The sequence below is a fragment of the Scyliorhinus torazame genome, chromosome 2, assembly GCF_047496885.1.
Source record: "Scyliorhinus torazame isolate Kashiwa2021f chromosome 2, sScyTor2.1, whole genome shotgun sequence".
NCBI lineage: Eukaryota > Metazoa > Chordata > Chondrichthyes > Carcharhiniformes > Scyliorhinidae > Scyliorhinus > Scyliorhinus torazame.
In genome coordinates, this window is record NC_092708.1 from 219,362,224 (window position 1) to 219,377,309 (window position 15,086).

General features: G+C 52.2%; 1 protein-coding gene across 3 annotated transcripts in view; it reads left to right on the top strand.

Annotated features, from left to right (window-relative positions):
• The window catches only part of ftcd (formimidoyltransferase cyclodeaminase), a 125,421-nt gene that overhangs the window by 26,025 nt on the left and 84,310 nt on the right, over nucleotides 1–15,086 (top strand). For 2 of the 3 annotated variants that reach the window (XM_072484031.1, XM_072484022.1), the window contains 3 exons: nucleotides 6,090–6,218; nucleotides 7,039–7,127; nucleotides 9,666–9,845. In XM_072484031.1, the coding sequence (XP_072340132.1) occupies nucleotides 6,090–6,218; nucleotides 7,039–7,127; nucleotides 9,666–9,845 (398 nt within the window). The remainder of the gene's footprint in view (nucleotides 1–6,089; nucleotides 6,219–7,038; nucleotides 7,128–9,665; nucleotides 9,846–15,086) is intronic. The other variant, XM_072484038.1, reaches the window with a different exon arrangement.

The following is a 15,086-nucleotide window of genomic DNA, read 5'->3' on the forward strand; positions in this document are numbered from 1 at the left end:
TGAGTCTTCTTTGGCACTGGTATGATGGTGGTCTTCTTGAAGCAGGTGGGGACCTCGGAGTGGAGTAGGGACAGGTGTGTGTGCAGTTCTGTGTGTCTGAGTATGTTTGTGTAAATGTGTCTGCCTGTGTCTGTATCTATATGTGTCTGTCTGTCTGTCTGTCTCTGTCTGTGTGCATGTGTCTGCCTGTGTCTGTGCACATGTGTCTGCCTGAGCCTGTGTCTGTACACGTGTCCATACGTGTGTGTCTGTATCTGCCTGTGCTTGTCTATGCGTGTGCCTGTGCATGTGTCAACCTGTGTGTCTGTCTGCATGTGTCTGCCTGTGCATTTGTGCATGTGTGTGTCCGTGTGTGTGTGCTTGTGCATGTATATGTCTGTGCGCGTACACTGCAAGGTGGGCTCAGCATGGCTCCACTCCAATATGGCCCCCCCCCCCCACCCCCACCCTCCACCAGCCCAAATTATTCCACCCATGTCTGAGTTTGTTGTCAACTAATTGATAGAGGTTGATATCTATAATTAGCCAACAACTCCGTTATTATTATGTTATGGTGTGACCAGGATGGCAGACAGTAATCTAGATGGTTCGAGGTTCTTTTTCATCATAAAATCTCTGTTTTAATGCACTGTTCTATTGTGCTCCTGTTGAATTTCTTTCCCTTACCCCAGTGAAGGGCAATGATATTCATGAATAGAAAGGTCAGATTGCCTTTGGTTTCGCCTTTAAAATCTGCTGATTTGATGAGGATGATACCTCTAATATATTTAATAAATGTAATCATGTTTCACTAAAAAAGATACGTGCTGTTGAAGTTTTTTTATCTAACACTCATCAGGACAGATTTGCAAAAATTACCAAATCTAAAGAGCAAAACAATTTATACTGCACGAGAAGAGGACGTTGATTGGTTGGCAAGAGGGCTCTGATTGATAGAGCCACCGACATGGAAATATATTCACACACAAGGCCCTGCTCTTTATAAACAGAAAGAGCATATTCTCTCAATAAAGCAACAGAATAAAGCACGGAGGGGAACCGTCCCTTGGGGTAGCACAGGGATTAGTGCATGGGCGGTAACTATTCACTATGGGCCGTAATCTCTGAGCCACGATCAATTTGGCTGGAGACGAAGTTGAATTCAAACTGAGGCTTTATTAGTATCTGAAGTGTGGCCTCCTACAGCAGCTGATGAAATGGCTGCGAGCTGAAGGCCACGCATATTTATAACCCGGCTCCTGGGCGGAGCAAGCATGCAGGGGCCCAGGTGAACCTGTAGTGCAGGTTCTACCGTACAACCCTTAATATAGGAACACAGTGGTTTACCACAATCTCCAGGCTTCCCAGCATCATATTTTGCAGGATTCCCCAAATATGTGCAGGGGAATCCGTCTCGTAAGTTTCCAGATAAGGATTTACCCAATAATTGTCCAAAAAGGCTAACTTCCTCTGAATGATTACGCTGCGCTGAGCACCGTCTGACAAAGTGAATTATTTAATACATTTGGTTGGCTCCACCACGGTTATGCTAATAGTTACTCAGAAAAAGGTTGAAGAATTAAAACCAGGGCTGGACAGACTGGATGCAGGAATGTTGTTTTTCATTCATTTATGGGATGTGGGTGTCGCTGGTTAGGCCAGCATTTATTGCCAAACTCTAGTTGCCTTTCAGAAGGTGGTGGTGAGTTGCCTTCTTGAACCACTGCAGTCCTTCAGATGTAGGTACACCCACTGTGCTGTTAGAGAGGGAGTTTCAGACTTCTGGTTGCGGATGTGCGGAGCTAAGTCGCACGTTCGGCAGCTCCAGCCAGAAACGGACTTTTGGGCTCTTTTTAGGGCCCCCAGCGGCATTTGTTCGACGGTTCCCAGTGTGGGAAGGTGACAGTAACATTTCCCCGGCACTGTATGGATTGGACCAGGAGTGGAGCGGTGAAAAAAGTAGTTTTGGAGCAGCGAAAAGTGCGAGGGAGGAAAATCAAGATGGCGGCGGGTGGAGGCCAGGCAGCGTGGTCGCAGGAACAGCAGGAGTTTCTCCAGCGCTGCTTCACGGAATTGGAGGCAGAGCTGTTGGAGCCGATGAAGGCTTCGATAGACAAGCTGCTCGAGACCCAGAAGGCCCAAGGGGCGGCGATCCGGGAGGTGCGGCAAAAGGCCTCGGAGAACGAGGACGAGATCTTGGGCCTGGCGGTGAAGGTAGAGGCGCACGAGGCGATGCATAAGAAATGGCAGGAGAAGTTCGAGGACATGGAGAATCGGTCGAGGAGGAAGAACCTGCGGATTCTGGGTCTCCCAGAGGGAGTGGAGGGGTTGGATGTTGGAGCATACGTGGTCACGATGCTGAACATGTTGATGGGCGCAAGGGCCTTCCCAAGGCCCCTGGAGCTGGAGGGGGCCCACCGAGTCCTGGCGAGAAGGCCAAGCCCAATAAGCCGCCGCGGGCGGTGCTGGTGCGGTTCCACCACTTCGTGGACAGGGAGTGTGTCCTAAGGTGGGCAAAGAAGGAGCGGAGCAGCAGGTGGGAGAATGCAGAGGTCCGGATATACCAGGACTGGAGGGCGGAGGTGGCCAAGAACAGGGCCGGGTACAATCGGGCTAAGGCTCTGCATTGGAAGGGGGTGAAATTTGGAATGTTGCAGCCGGCGCGACTGTGGGTCACTTTCAAGGACCGTCACCACTACTTGGAGACGCCGGAGGAGGCGTGGACCTTTTTCCAGGCCGAAAAGTTGGACTCGGATTGAGGGTTGATTGCGAGGGGATGTCGAGGGGGGATTGATGTGATTGTTGTGTTTTGGGGGGATGTTCTGTTCTGTTTGGTACTTTTGTTTTTGGGTGCTGGGTGGGGTAGGGTGAAATGGTTCGTAGTGGGGGTTTGGTGAGAGTGTGGGTGTCGGTGGTTGGAAGAGGGGCCCCATTGGGGGGGGAGGGGAGAGGGGAGGCCCGAGGTGGGGGAGCTGCGGTCAGGCCGCGAAAGGGAGCAGCGCCAAAGGGGGGGGGCCGGCTTGGTGGAAAGCGCGGGCTTTTTCCCACACTAGGGGCAAAATTCTCCGGAATCAGCACGATGTCCGCCGACTGGCGCCCAAAACGGCGCAAATCAGTCGGGCATCGCGCCGCCCCAAAGGTGCAGAATGCTCCGCATCTTTGGGGGCCGAGCCCCAACCTTAAGGGGCTAGGCCCGCGCCGGACGAATTTCCGCCCCGCCAACTGGCGGAAAAGGCCTTTGGTGCCCCGCCAGCTGGCACGGAAATGACATCTCCGGGCGGCGCATGCGCGGGAGCATTAGCGGCCGCTGACGGCATTCCCGCGCATGCGCAGTGTAGGGAGTCTCTTCCGCCTCTGCCATGGTGGAGACCAGGCAGCGTGGGCCCCTCATAATTTTAAACCTTGCCCCTCTCACCTTAAACCTATGCCCCCGAGTAATTGACCCCTCTACCCCGGGGAAAAGCCTCTGACTATCCACTCTGTCTATGCCCCTCATAATTTTGTAGACCACTATCAGGTCACCCCTCAACCTCCTTCGTTCCAGTGAGAAAAACCGAGTTTATTCAACCGCTCCTCATAGCTAATGCCCTCCATACCAGGCAACATTCTGGTAAATCTCTTCTGCACCTCTCTAAAGCCTCCACACCCTTCTGGTAGTGTGGCGACCAGAATTGAACACTATACTCCAAGTGTGGCCTAACTAAGGTTCTATACAGCTGCAACATGACTTGCCAATTCTTATACTCAATGCCCCGGCCAATGAAGGCAAGCATGCCGTATGCCTTCTTGACTACCTTCTCCACCTGTGTTGCCCCTTTCAGTGCCCTGTGGACCTGTACTCATTTGACCTTTTTGGACACTAAGGGCAATTTAGAATCCACCTAACTTGCACATCTTTGGACTGTGGGAGGAAACCGGGGCACCCGGAGGAAACCCACGCAGACACTGGGAGAACGTGCAGACTCCACACAGACAGTGACCCAAGCCGGAATCGATCCTGAGACCCTGGAGCTGTGAAGTGACTGTGCTAACCACTGTGCTACCATGCTGCCCATAAATGATGTCCAATCGAAATCATTTGTCCTGTTTCCTCTGGCTGGTGGTCTAAATCAAGGGGACACTGTCACAGGATGTAGGGAAGGCCATTTAGGACTGAGATGAGGAGAAATTACTTCACTTTAGAGGGTGGTCAACCTGTGGAATTCTCATAAAGTTGTGGAGGCCAAGTCATTAAATGCATTTAAGAAGGAGATAGACAGATTTCAGGACATTAAAGGTGTCAAGGGTGTCATGTGAGAGTACCTTTAAGAAATGGGTGTTTTTATAGAATAACTGTACTGGGTGTACCTTTAAGAAATGGGTGTTTATTACTGCAGTGATGTCAGAGAGTGGGTGGAGCTGGACTGTCTGTCCGATTTTTACTTTCGCTTTAGACTTTTTGCTGCAGGGTGGGTTTGGTTTGGTTTTATGTTTTGGAGAAGCTGCAATCGCAGCAGGATGTGTGAGAATCTCTGCAAGCTTCTGAATGTCCATTTGCTGATTTCAACGTGGTAACTGTTCTCAGTAGTGAAGTTAAGGTGTTTTTAAGTCTTATGGATGTTAAAAGAAAAGCTCAAGGATTACTTCGTGTTGTAGTCTTTGGGGGTTGTATTTGAATTTATGGTTGCTAAGATGTTCACTGCATGTTTTAAAAAGATTAACTTGAGTTCATAGAATAAACATTGTTTTGCTTTTAAAAAATACTTTTCCATTTCCGTTGTACCACACTGTAGAGTGGGTCGCGTGCTCCCCATTCCACAATCTAGTAAACGTTATGGGTCAGGTGAACTCCATGATACACTTTGGGGTTCTCTAAACCCTGGCCCATAACAAGGGGTATGGGGAAAGAGGGACGGTTAGGCGTTGAGCTAGAGGATCAGCCATGATCACATTGAATGGTGCAGCAGGTTCGATGGCCCAAATGAAATGAAATGAAATGAAAATCACAAGTAGGCTTCAAATGAAGTTACTGTGAAAAGCCCCTAGTTACGTGGTTCCTGTTTTCTATGTTTCTATGAGTCAGGAGGCGAGTTACCTCTGGAAAAATCCCACTCTCTGATCTGTTGTTGTATGCCACATTATTTATATTGTGGGTCTGGCAGGTTTCTGTTCAGTGCATCTCCCAAGATGTCAATAGTAATACCACTCAATGTGAAAGGGAGATGGTTAGATTCACTCTTGTTGGAGCAGCATCATGAGATAGTGATTTGGGGCAGAGGTTCCACCAGCAGTGGGGAAAGGAACTTAATTTGGCGTGGGGCCAAAAATCAGTTTTCCGATGTGAGGATAATGTTTAGGAATTCTAGTTTCAGGACTTTGAAGGTGGGTTGAAGGCGGGATAAGCTTCCTAACGAACAATGACAGGAACCTCCTTTTCAGCATGAGCATTTCATTCGCGCTCATTAAAATACTGTATCAGGCGCCAATTGGACAAGCAGGCGAGGGGTGGAAGGAGGTAGGGTGGAAAGGTGGAGTGGTGGTGGGATATTGGAGGCAGGTGAAGGAGGGAAGAGGGGAGGCTGACCAGGTCAGGAAGGCACTCTCCAAAGAAGGGATCAAGGCAGCGTTGGAATGCTAGGGTGCAGCCACATGGGATGGAGGGGAAGGGCGTTGCATGTTGAATCTGGTGGTCTCGTGACTGGGTGGGGGAGGGGTTTTCTGGACAAGGATGTTGGGAGAGAGATGGTCCTGGAGAGCATGGTCAGCCACACCGCCATCCTGCCTTCAGTGGATCACTCCCACTTCTGCTCCCACCAATGAGACCAGCAACAGGATCTTCCAGCCCTATCGTTCCCATGAATTTTTCAATTGATCGCACCCTCTACAGCCAGGGAACCCATGAAGGTGAGGAGGGGAGGGGGGGGGAGATCATTTTTGGAGGGACCGGAAGATCCCAGCAGGAATGGCTGGAAAATTTTGGCCTAGGAGTGCAATAGTTGAATATTCTTCTCCCTAACTTGGAATCTTTGGACTAATTGTAATGCTTTGTTTTCACTCTGTTTGTTTTACAATTCTGACAGTTTGGGAAGATTACGCTGCTTTGATTTGAATTTGGTCATTTTTGCTGTCAGGTGAACATCCCAGAATTGGTGCTTTGGATGTTTGTCCCTTCATCCCAGTCCGGAATGTTGGTATGCAAGATTGTGTCCAGTGTGCCAACGAGTTTGGGAAACGGCTTGCAGAGAAACTGGAAGTGCCTGGTGAGTGCATTTGAAAAAAGTTGAAAGGATTGTAAGGGGGAATGTTTGGACCCAATGAGGGTAAATGCCGGCCCACACATATAGCTGTGCTTCTTCTGGGTAACCAAACAAACAAAATCAACAAATTTAGGGATAAATCAAAAGGCAGTCCCTTAAAGGGAAACTGCATCAAAGTAAACAGAATCTCAAAGGAAATATAAAACATCAAAACAAAATATAATACAAGGAGCTGATAAAACACGCCAGTCCCCCTGGTACTCACTGGGCATGGAACACCTCGATCGCCCTGGTGGGCACTGTGTGCTCCTTTTCCAGGCACAGCTGCTGATCTCATCTTATTCAGGCTCAAAGTGACATCGTTTCCTTGCCTTTGTATCCAGCCCTGGAGATTAAAATCAGTGATCCATTCGCTGTGTGCTGACACATTGACCCCGATATGAATAGGGACACAGTGAGGATGCTGACAGCTCGATTGCAGGTAAAATATGCACAAGGCCAGGGACATGGGGAGGCCTGCTGATCATAACAGCAAAGTCTAATTTGACTAATTTTGGACCTGACTCCTGCCCAACAGGTGGCCAGATTGTCTACCTGGCTGGGAGCAGTAAGGAGGCTGCTGCTGTGGATCAGTGGGGATTGTACCCCACAGTTTGCAGCAAGGTTCCAAGTTGTGGGCCACAGTCAGGGCTAGTGGATGGTGCAGGAAGGCTGCAAGAAGCTGCCACCGGAACCGGGGAAGCCTAAAGAAAAATCAAGCTCACGGCCTGTTTGTTCATGCTAACTTATGTTTATCCCAATACCACTGTCTCTCTTCCCACAGTGTACTTATATGGAGAAGCAGCTCGTAATGAGCGTCGCCGAACATTGCCCAATATTCGAGTTGGTGAATATGAAGGACTGCAAGAGAAGGTACAGAAAAGGGGGATGATTGAAGGCAACACATTACCCTGAGTATAGGAGGGAGGAGGAAAACCATTCAATCTTATTCCATCCTCCCGCACATTTTAGAGATTTGTTACCTTTTAGTTTAGTGCAGTTTGGAATCTAATTCTGGTTCTGTCTACCTCACTTTTTGATCCTCTCTTCTCAAGGCCAATTAGGGATGGACAATAAATGCGGGTCTAACCAGCAACTTCCACATCCCTTGAAAACTCTTGTTTTCAAATCAGAAGGCTGTGGCTCCAACCTCGCCCTCCCCCACTAGGCTGACATCCCAGTGCAATAGTGCGGCTGCATTATCACAGATACTGTTCCCAAGGTACAACCCTAAACAGAGGTCAAAACATCTGTTCTGGAGGCTTGGGTTGAGGTTAAAACACTATCATATCATTCAAAGAAGGCGCTAACCTTTCTCAAATATTTGAGACCCTTAAGGAATGGGTAAGTGGAACTCTGATAATCATAACTTCCTGATTGCAGAACATCACATTTAGGGGTAACTCCAATGGTGCACTCATAGGAGCCCACGTAAGGCTTTACCTGGCAACTGCCCTGAAGTGCGAACTTCCTCTGGACAATTGCGCTGCGCTGGGAACCAACCGACAGAAGTGATTTAAATCGGTAACCGGATGGCTCTGCCACTTTTACCCTGAAGGAAATAAATCACTTCCAACTCCAGAGTAACTATTTCTTTACCCAGACCCAACCTTGCACACAACCCCAAAGGGGACCCACAATACCAACCACACCCCGCCCTCCCCCCACACTCAGTGTCTGACCCCCCCCACCCTCAGTCCCGGTCTGACATCCCCCTCCCTCACTCCAGGTTTGAACCCCCCCCTCACTCCCTGTCTGAGCCCCCCCCCCACTCCGGCCTGGACCGACCCCCCCCCCCCCCGCACACCTGGTCTGAACCCCCCCCCCCCCCCCATACTCCTGGTCTGACTCTCCCTAACCCCCCTTCACTCCCGGTCTGAGCCCCCCCCCCTCATTCCTGTTCTGACCCCTCCTCACTCCCGGTCTGATCCCTCTGCCTGCCCTGACTGACCCCCATCCTCCCAGACTGACTCCCCCCCCCTCCCAGACTGACCCCTCCTCCCAGACTGACCACCCCCTCCCAGACTGACCCCTCCTCCCAGACTGACCACCCCCTCCCAGACTGACCCCCCCTCCCCCCCCGCTCTGGTCGAACAACCCCCTCCCGAACTGATCCCCCCCCCCCCTATTCCGACACCCCTCTCCCGGACCCAGACCAACCACACCTCCTACGACTGACCTCCTCCTCCTCTTGGACTGATCTCCCCCCTCTGGTCCGTCCCCCTCCTCTCCTGGGATTGACCGCCCCCATTCTCCCAGACTCCCTACCCCTCTGCCCCCTCCTCCCCTCCCCCCAATCCGGTGTGGTCCGACCCTCTGCTCTCCCCGAATGACCCCACCCACCTCCAGGACTAACCCTCATCCTCTCCCCGGACTGACTCCCCTTCTCCTGTGTTGACCTACCCCTCCTGTCCGACCGCCCCACTCCCGTACTGACCTACCCGTCCTGTCCGGCCCCCCACTCCCAGACTGACCTATCCCTCCTGTCCGACCCCCTTCTCTCGTACTGACCTACCCCTCCTGTCCAGCCCCCCCCACTCCCAGACTGACCTACCCCTCCTGTCCGACCGCCCCACTCCCGTACTGACCTACCCCTCCTGTCCGACCACCCCACTCCCGTACTGACCTACCCCTCCTATCTCCGGCCCCCCCATTCCCAGACTGACCTACCCCTCCTATCCGACCCCTTCTCTCGTACTGACCTACCCCTCCTGTCCAGCCCCCCCCCCCACTCCCAGACTGACTTACCCCTCCTGTCCGACCCCCCACTCCCGTACTGACCTACCCCTCCTGTCCGACCCCCCACTCCCGTACTGACCTACCCCTCCTGTCCAGCCCCCCCACTCCCAGACTGACCTACCCCTCCTGTCCAGCCCCCCCACTCCCAGACTGACCTACCCCTCCTGTCCAGCCCCCCCCACTCCCAGACTGACCTACCCCTCCTGTCCGGCCCCCCGTACTGATCGGCGGGCCGGCCTTTGTGGCTGGAGGCCTCCTTTCCTACACTCCAGGCTCATCCTGGAGCGTTGGCAACCCCACCCTCAGAACATCCTCAAATGGCTGATTGACATAATCACAGCTTTTTGTAATATTTTTGTTTGGAGAACTATTTTTTGTGACAAATTTAACATAACCTTGAGAGAAAAGTGATTGAATATTTTCTCAAGTCCCGAAGCTCTTTAGCCAGATCCTGATACTTGCTGTTGTTGTGTGAGATGTTCCTGGTCCACTCACCTGCATGGTGTGTTTCTGTAGAGAAGTATCTCAGGGTGATAAATGGACCTTGATTGGCTTAATTAGGAAAATGTCACTTGACGGCCCATTCAAGAGGATAAACATGGGGCCTCAGCAACACTTCAGTGCCTTCTGACCTGTGGGTTATGTATAATATTTCACCCTATCCCATTGCAGCTGCAGAATCCCGAATGGGCTCCGGATTTTGGTCCGGCAACTTTTGTTCCACGTTGGGGGGCCACCGTAACAGGAGCGCGAAATTTCCTCATTGCGTACAATGTTAACCTGCTGAGCACCAAGGAGCAAGCTCATCGTATCGCTCTCAACCTCCGAGAACAGGGCCGAGGGAAGGAGCGGGTTAGTGTTATTCAATGTAAACTCAGCTGGAAGTGTGATTCATGTAGAAAGTTCAGATATTGTACTATATGTATTTGGTGCAGTAAAGGTTGAAAGCCTGGGGGCTTGATTCGCCGCTGTTGCGCCGGCAGACCAGGGATTTACCGACGACGTGGGGCTGCTCAGAATGGGAAACCTCATTGGCTGGCGAAACGGAGAATCCCTGGGGCGTGCAGCACCGGACATCTGGTGCGATGGGACGGAGAACCCCACCCTTGGATAGCGTGTGTTTGACCACTGCAGCAGTGTTTTTAAAGGATCATGGTTTGAAAGGTTTTGGGAGCCAGAGATGCAATTAAGGTACCATAAAAGCTTGGGCTAATGGAGTTTTATTTGAAATAAAGGGAAGTGTCTCAGGATGATAAATGGACACTTCCATGTGAAGTTAATTAGATACATTGGGTGGGATTCTCCATTGGCCGACGCCGAAATCAGGAAACGCGATTGGGCGGAGAATTGGTTCTGACGCCGAAATCGCAGCAGGTACCGAATTGACGTCAAATCGCAATTCTCCGTCACCTCGACAGCGGTGTCAATGCGGTCTAGAATGCAGGTATAGGAATCATTGTTTGCATGTCGTTAGTGGGCCCGACCAGGTATTCTCTAGGACATCCGCGATTCTACGCCTCCAATGGGCCGAGTTCCCGACGCCGCGGTTCACTTGTGCTTTTAAAAATCGTAAAACCCGGCGTGGTGGCTGACGAGGGAGACCCCCCATGGGACTAGGGTGGTGTTCGGTCACAGACCGCCACTGCCGCGGGCTGCAAGGCATCTTGCTGCACATCCCACTGACCACCCATCTTGGTCCCTGGCTCTGCAGAGTGACACCGGCCGTATTGGAGCCCCCCTCCCCCAGACCCCCCCTCCCCAACAAACCTGGCTGCCATCCACCGGTGGGGCATCACGCAGCCCATTCAAGGGCAACACCCACAATAGCACCTGCGGGAGCGCCGGGTGGGGCCACTGGCAAGGGCAGCGCCATCAAGCAGTGACGGGTGACGGGCACCAGGGCCAGAGGCCCCACAGTGCTGGGCAATGATGAGGCTAGGGGTGTGGAGATAGGGAGGGGACAGGCAGGGGCAGAGCCCGCAGTGCCAACCGGGGCCACCATGTAGCCCGGTGGTCTTGGTTGGGCACAGGGATATTCACCATGCTAACATGTCGGCCTTATACCACTGCAGACAATGGATTTTGGTAAACAACCAACAATGGTGGCCTTCCTGCTGGTCGCCACAGTCCTGGGGAATGCCCTGTGGCTGTACGAGCTGGAGCTGCTCAAAGAGGAGGAGGGAGCTGCAGCAGTGGAGCGTGCCTCAGAGGAACAGGAGGCAGTCACCCAGGATGGAGAACCAGCCACCTAACAGGCAGATGAGAAGGGGTGCGAAGGAGGCGCCGCATGAGGCCTTGTGTACTGGCAGCGCCTGTCATTCGAGAACCTACCGGGCCGGGCATGTCATCGATGACTCCGGCTGAGCGGAGAGACAGTGCGATATATCTGCCAGATGATGGCGCACCTGGCACTGCGGGGGTATGGGTGAGGACACCCGCTCCCGGTTGCAATCACTGTGACAGTCACCCTAAACGTTTACGTGACGAGGTCCTACCATGCGCCAAGTGGGGACCTGTCTGGGATCCCACAGATCTCAGTGCACTGGTGCATCCGTACCATCACGGAGGCCCTGTATGCCCAGTTGGCTCAATACATCCATTTCAATGTGGACCGAGCCCACCAGGATGCCCGGGTAGCGGGATTCGCCGCCATCGCAGACATGCCCCAGGTCCAGGGGGTGATTGATGGGATGCATGTCCCCAACGGGGAACTTGCAGATGACAGGCTGCTGTACGCAACCGAAAGGGGTTCCACTCGATGAACGTGCAGCTGATATGTGACCATCAGCTGTGCATCATACACAGCTGCACCCAATACCTGGGCAGTGTGCACAACGCCTTCATCCTGGCACACTCGATGTTTCCTGAAATGTTTGAGATGCACCCCCGGCTGGGGACTGGCTCCTGGGGGACAAGGATTATCCACTGCGGCCGTGGCTGATGACACCTATCTGGAGGCCACAGACCGACGCGGAGACCCGCTTCAACGATGTCCTTGCAGCGACCATGATTGTGATCGAGTGGTACTTCAGCCCCTTGAAGATGCGGTTCAGGTGCGTGGACCACTCTGGAGGGCACTCTGGAGGGTCGCCCGCATCATGGCATTCTGCACAACATTGTGCAGCAGAGGTGATGGTGACTTGCTAGAGGAGGAGGATGAACACCAGGCCTCGTGGAGGATGCGGGGAGGGGTAGGGTGGGCAGGACATGGAGCCCGGGAGGCCGCACGACGTGTGTGCCAGGACCAACGTGCATGGGACACTGATCGCCTCAAGGTTCTACGACTAGCGGAGGGGGTGGGGGGGGGAATGGCCAGCGGCATGGACACCGCATCCCACCCCCCCCTCGGCCAGCCCCCGCCTGCAACCCCCTCCATGATACATACCTGCCACACTACGGGGTTGGCAGGAACACTGGGTCTGGTCCCTGGAGTGGAGGATGATGACAACCCGCTCTGCGATGAGCTCTTGTGCTCCGCATTGTTTGACAACATCTGACTTCTGCCCATGGTAGCACTTTCCACCGTCCACTTGGGTGATCCCTTCATGTGATCTGGTCATTCCATCACACGGTCCCATTGAACCCTTGGGGTGACTGTGGTGGCGGCGGTGGGGAGGAAGAGGGAGAGGGGGTGATCGGGAGCCCAGGGAGGGTGGGGAGCCCAGGCCGCTCACAATGTCTGCCTATTCCCCCACCCCACCCGCTCCGCATCCCTCCCCCCACCCCCCGGCCAGCCCAAACCAGCCCACCCTTCACACTGTTCTGACAGAGCACCGAGGCAAGTTGTAACATTGTGCAGGTGTTTAGAATGTCATGGGAGTGTCCCTTTAAGAAAGGTTTTTGTCTTATCACATGGCTTCAGTGATGTCATTGTGTGGGTGGAGCTGGGCTGTGGCTCTGTGAGCTGTTTTTGGTTTCACTTTCAGATTTGATTGCTGTGGACTCGGAGGAAGAAATGTTTTTTCCCCTGTCTTTCTATATTTTCATTTAAATATCTGTTCCAGCAAAAACCCATTGATTGTAGCTACCTGCTTTAGTAACTTAAAAGATATAGTTTGCTTTCCGGAAGGGGAAACCTACTGGTGAGATGGTGCCAGAATCTCCGGCAAAGCCAGTTTTATTCAAGTGAGAATGCAGAGTGCTCAGCCACGTCCTTAAAAAGGGGTTTTGGTTTATGAGATTTTATGAGATTTTATGAGACAGTAAATGTCAGTGTTAGACAGTCCGACGCATGCAGCCCAAGGAGTGGGTAGCTGGTGGCCTCAGTGGGCAGGGCATTCGGCCATGGTGGTCGGTATGGGTGCCGGCATGTGGGGTGAGGACGGCCTCCGGGTGGGGGGCATGTCGGGGTACGGGTGTGTTGGGAGTGGGGGTTAGTGCCAGGGCACAGTGTTGACTACTCACCTTGGCTGCCCTCAGGAGGTTGTGCAGTATTTTATGGCATTGTCGGTAGGTCCGGACAGTGTTGCTCCTGGCGCTGACCACCTCTGCCACCTGCGTCCAGGCAAGTTGAATGGCGGTTACTGGCAGCCTCCTTCCTATCCAGGGTACAGGGTACAGCCTCCTTCCCGCCTCTTCTCCCCCGTGTCCGGGATCGTCTCCAGCTCGGCGTCTGTAAAACAGGATATCGCTCTCCTCGCTGCCATCTTGTTAGCTGGGATGGGGTGTGGTGTGTGGGGGGGGGGGGGAGAGAGAGAGAGGTTAAGTGTATATATACGGCTGCAGCTTGTCTGCCTCCCGAGTGTCAATCTCGGACCCGGCGAATCCAACACCATTTCTCCTTGGAATTGATTGTGTTCCGCATGGTGCCAGTGCTCGCCCCTCAACAGTAGCTGAATTGGTACAGGTGCGGCACCAGTTTTGCTGTCGTGGAACTCCACGCATCCTGCGCCGGAGTCAACACTTAGTCTCAGGAATGGACAATCCCGCCGCTTGTGTTTCAGCTTGGTAAGATGATGTAATTAATGGGAGGAGCTAAGGTACCAAGCATTTTGCAGAAAAGCAATTTAGTTGAATTTTAGATTAGGATCGGAGCAGAAGTCAAGCATCTGCTCTCACTGCAGTCCAGTTGAAGATATTAGCAGTTTATTTCTCAGCAGTTCAGAATTGTGCGGCTGGAAGGTGAGTTGAAACCAGCTGAGAAGCAGCTTCTGAAGATAACAGCCAGAATTTCTGCAGACTTGAGCTACAGATCCTGCATTGTCTTGATAGGACCAGGTCTCTTTAAAGCAGTCAAAAGATCTTTCTTTCTCAAGGTAGAGTATCCAGACATTTCTGTACAGCATGTATTCCTGAGTGCTAACTGTATTTGAAAGTGGATTGAGAGCTGAGATGGTTCTGTTGTTTGAGTGGGAATAAAGATAGCAGTTAAGGGTTATTGTTTCACTGTATTGATTATCGTTATTTGAAGGGTAATTGTAAGCTATTTTCTTGTGTGATGTTACAGAGATTTTAATACTGTGTTAGTAATAAAGTTTGTTTTAACATATTTTCTTTGTGTAATCACTTCTGGAGTGAGATGTCCTTCCCCCACAGTCTTACAAAAATGAAATAAAATATTGGGGTTTCTAGGCAGTATTCTGGCATTCTTGGGGTCTGGTATAGGATCATAATCAGTGTACCCTTTAAAAACAACCCATTAGGTATGGGTTTCCTCAAAATTGACTCCAAATCATATCCAGAATAATCCACCCAGCCTGAAAAGCCCTGACAGACATTGTGCTGTAGCAGGGGTCGCCTAACAAATCTGTCCTTCAACCAATCCCCAGCTTCTAACAGATTACCTGAGTTATTTTAACCCAACATGCAAGGAGGGAATAAGAAGATGGGGCATGTTGCTGTTCATTGACTTCAAAGGAGAGTCACATCAGGTGGGATGCTTAACCCCAGGTCACAATAGCACTGCATTCTCCGCATTACGTCAACATACTTCTATGTTAGCGGCAGGTGTCACTGGCCAATTGGCATCAGATAACCGCGGTGGAACACATGGAATCCTGCACATGCCTGAAGAGATTGAAAGGGCAAATTGAGAATGGCGGGGCGGGGGGGGGGGGGGGGGGGGGAGGAATAATAGGAATGGGGAGGACGGTG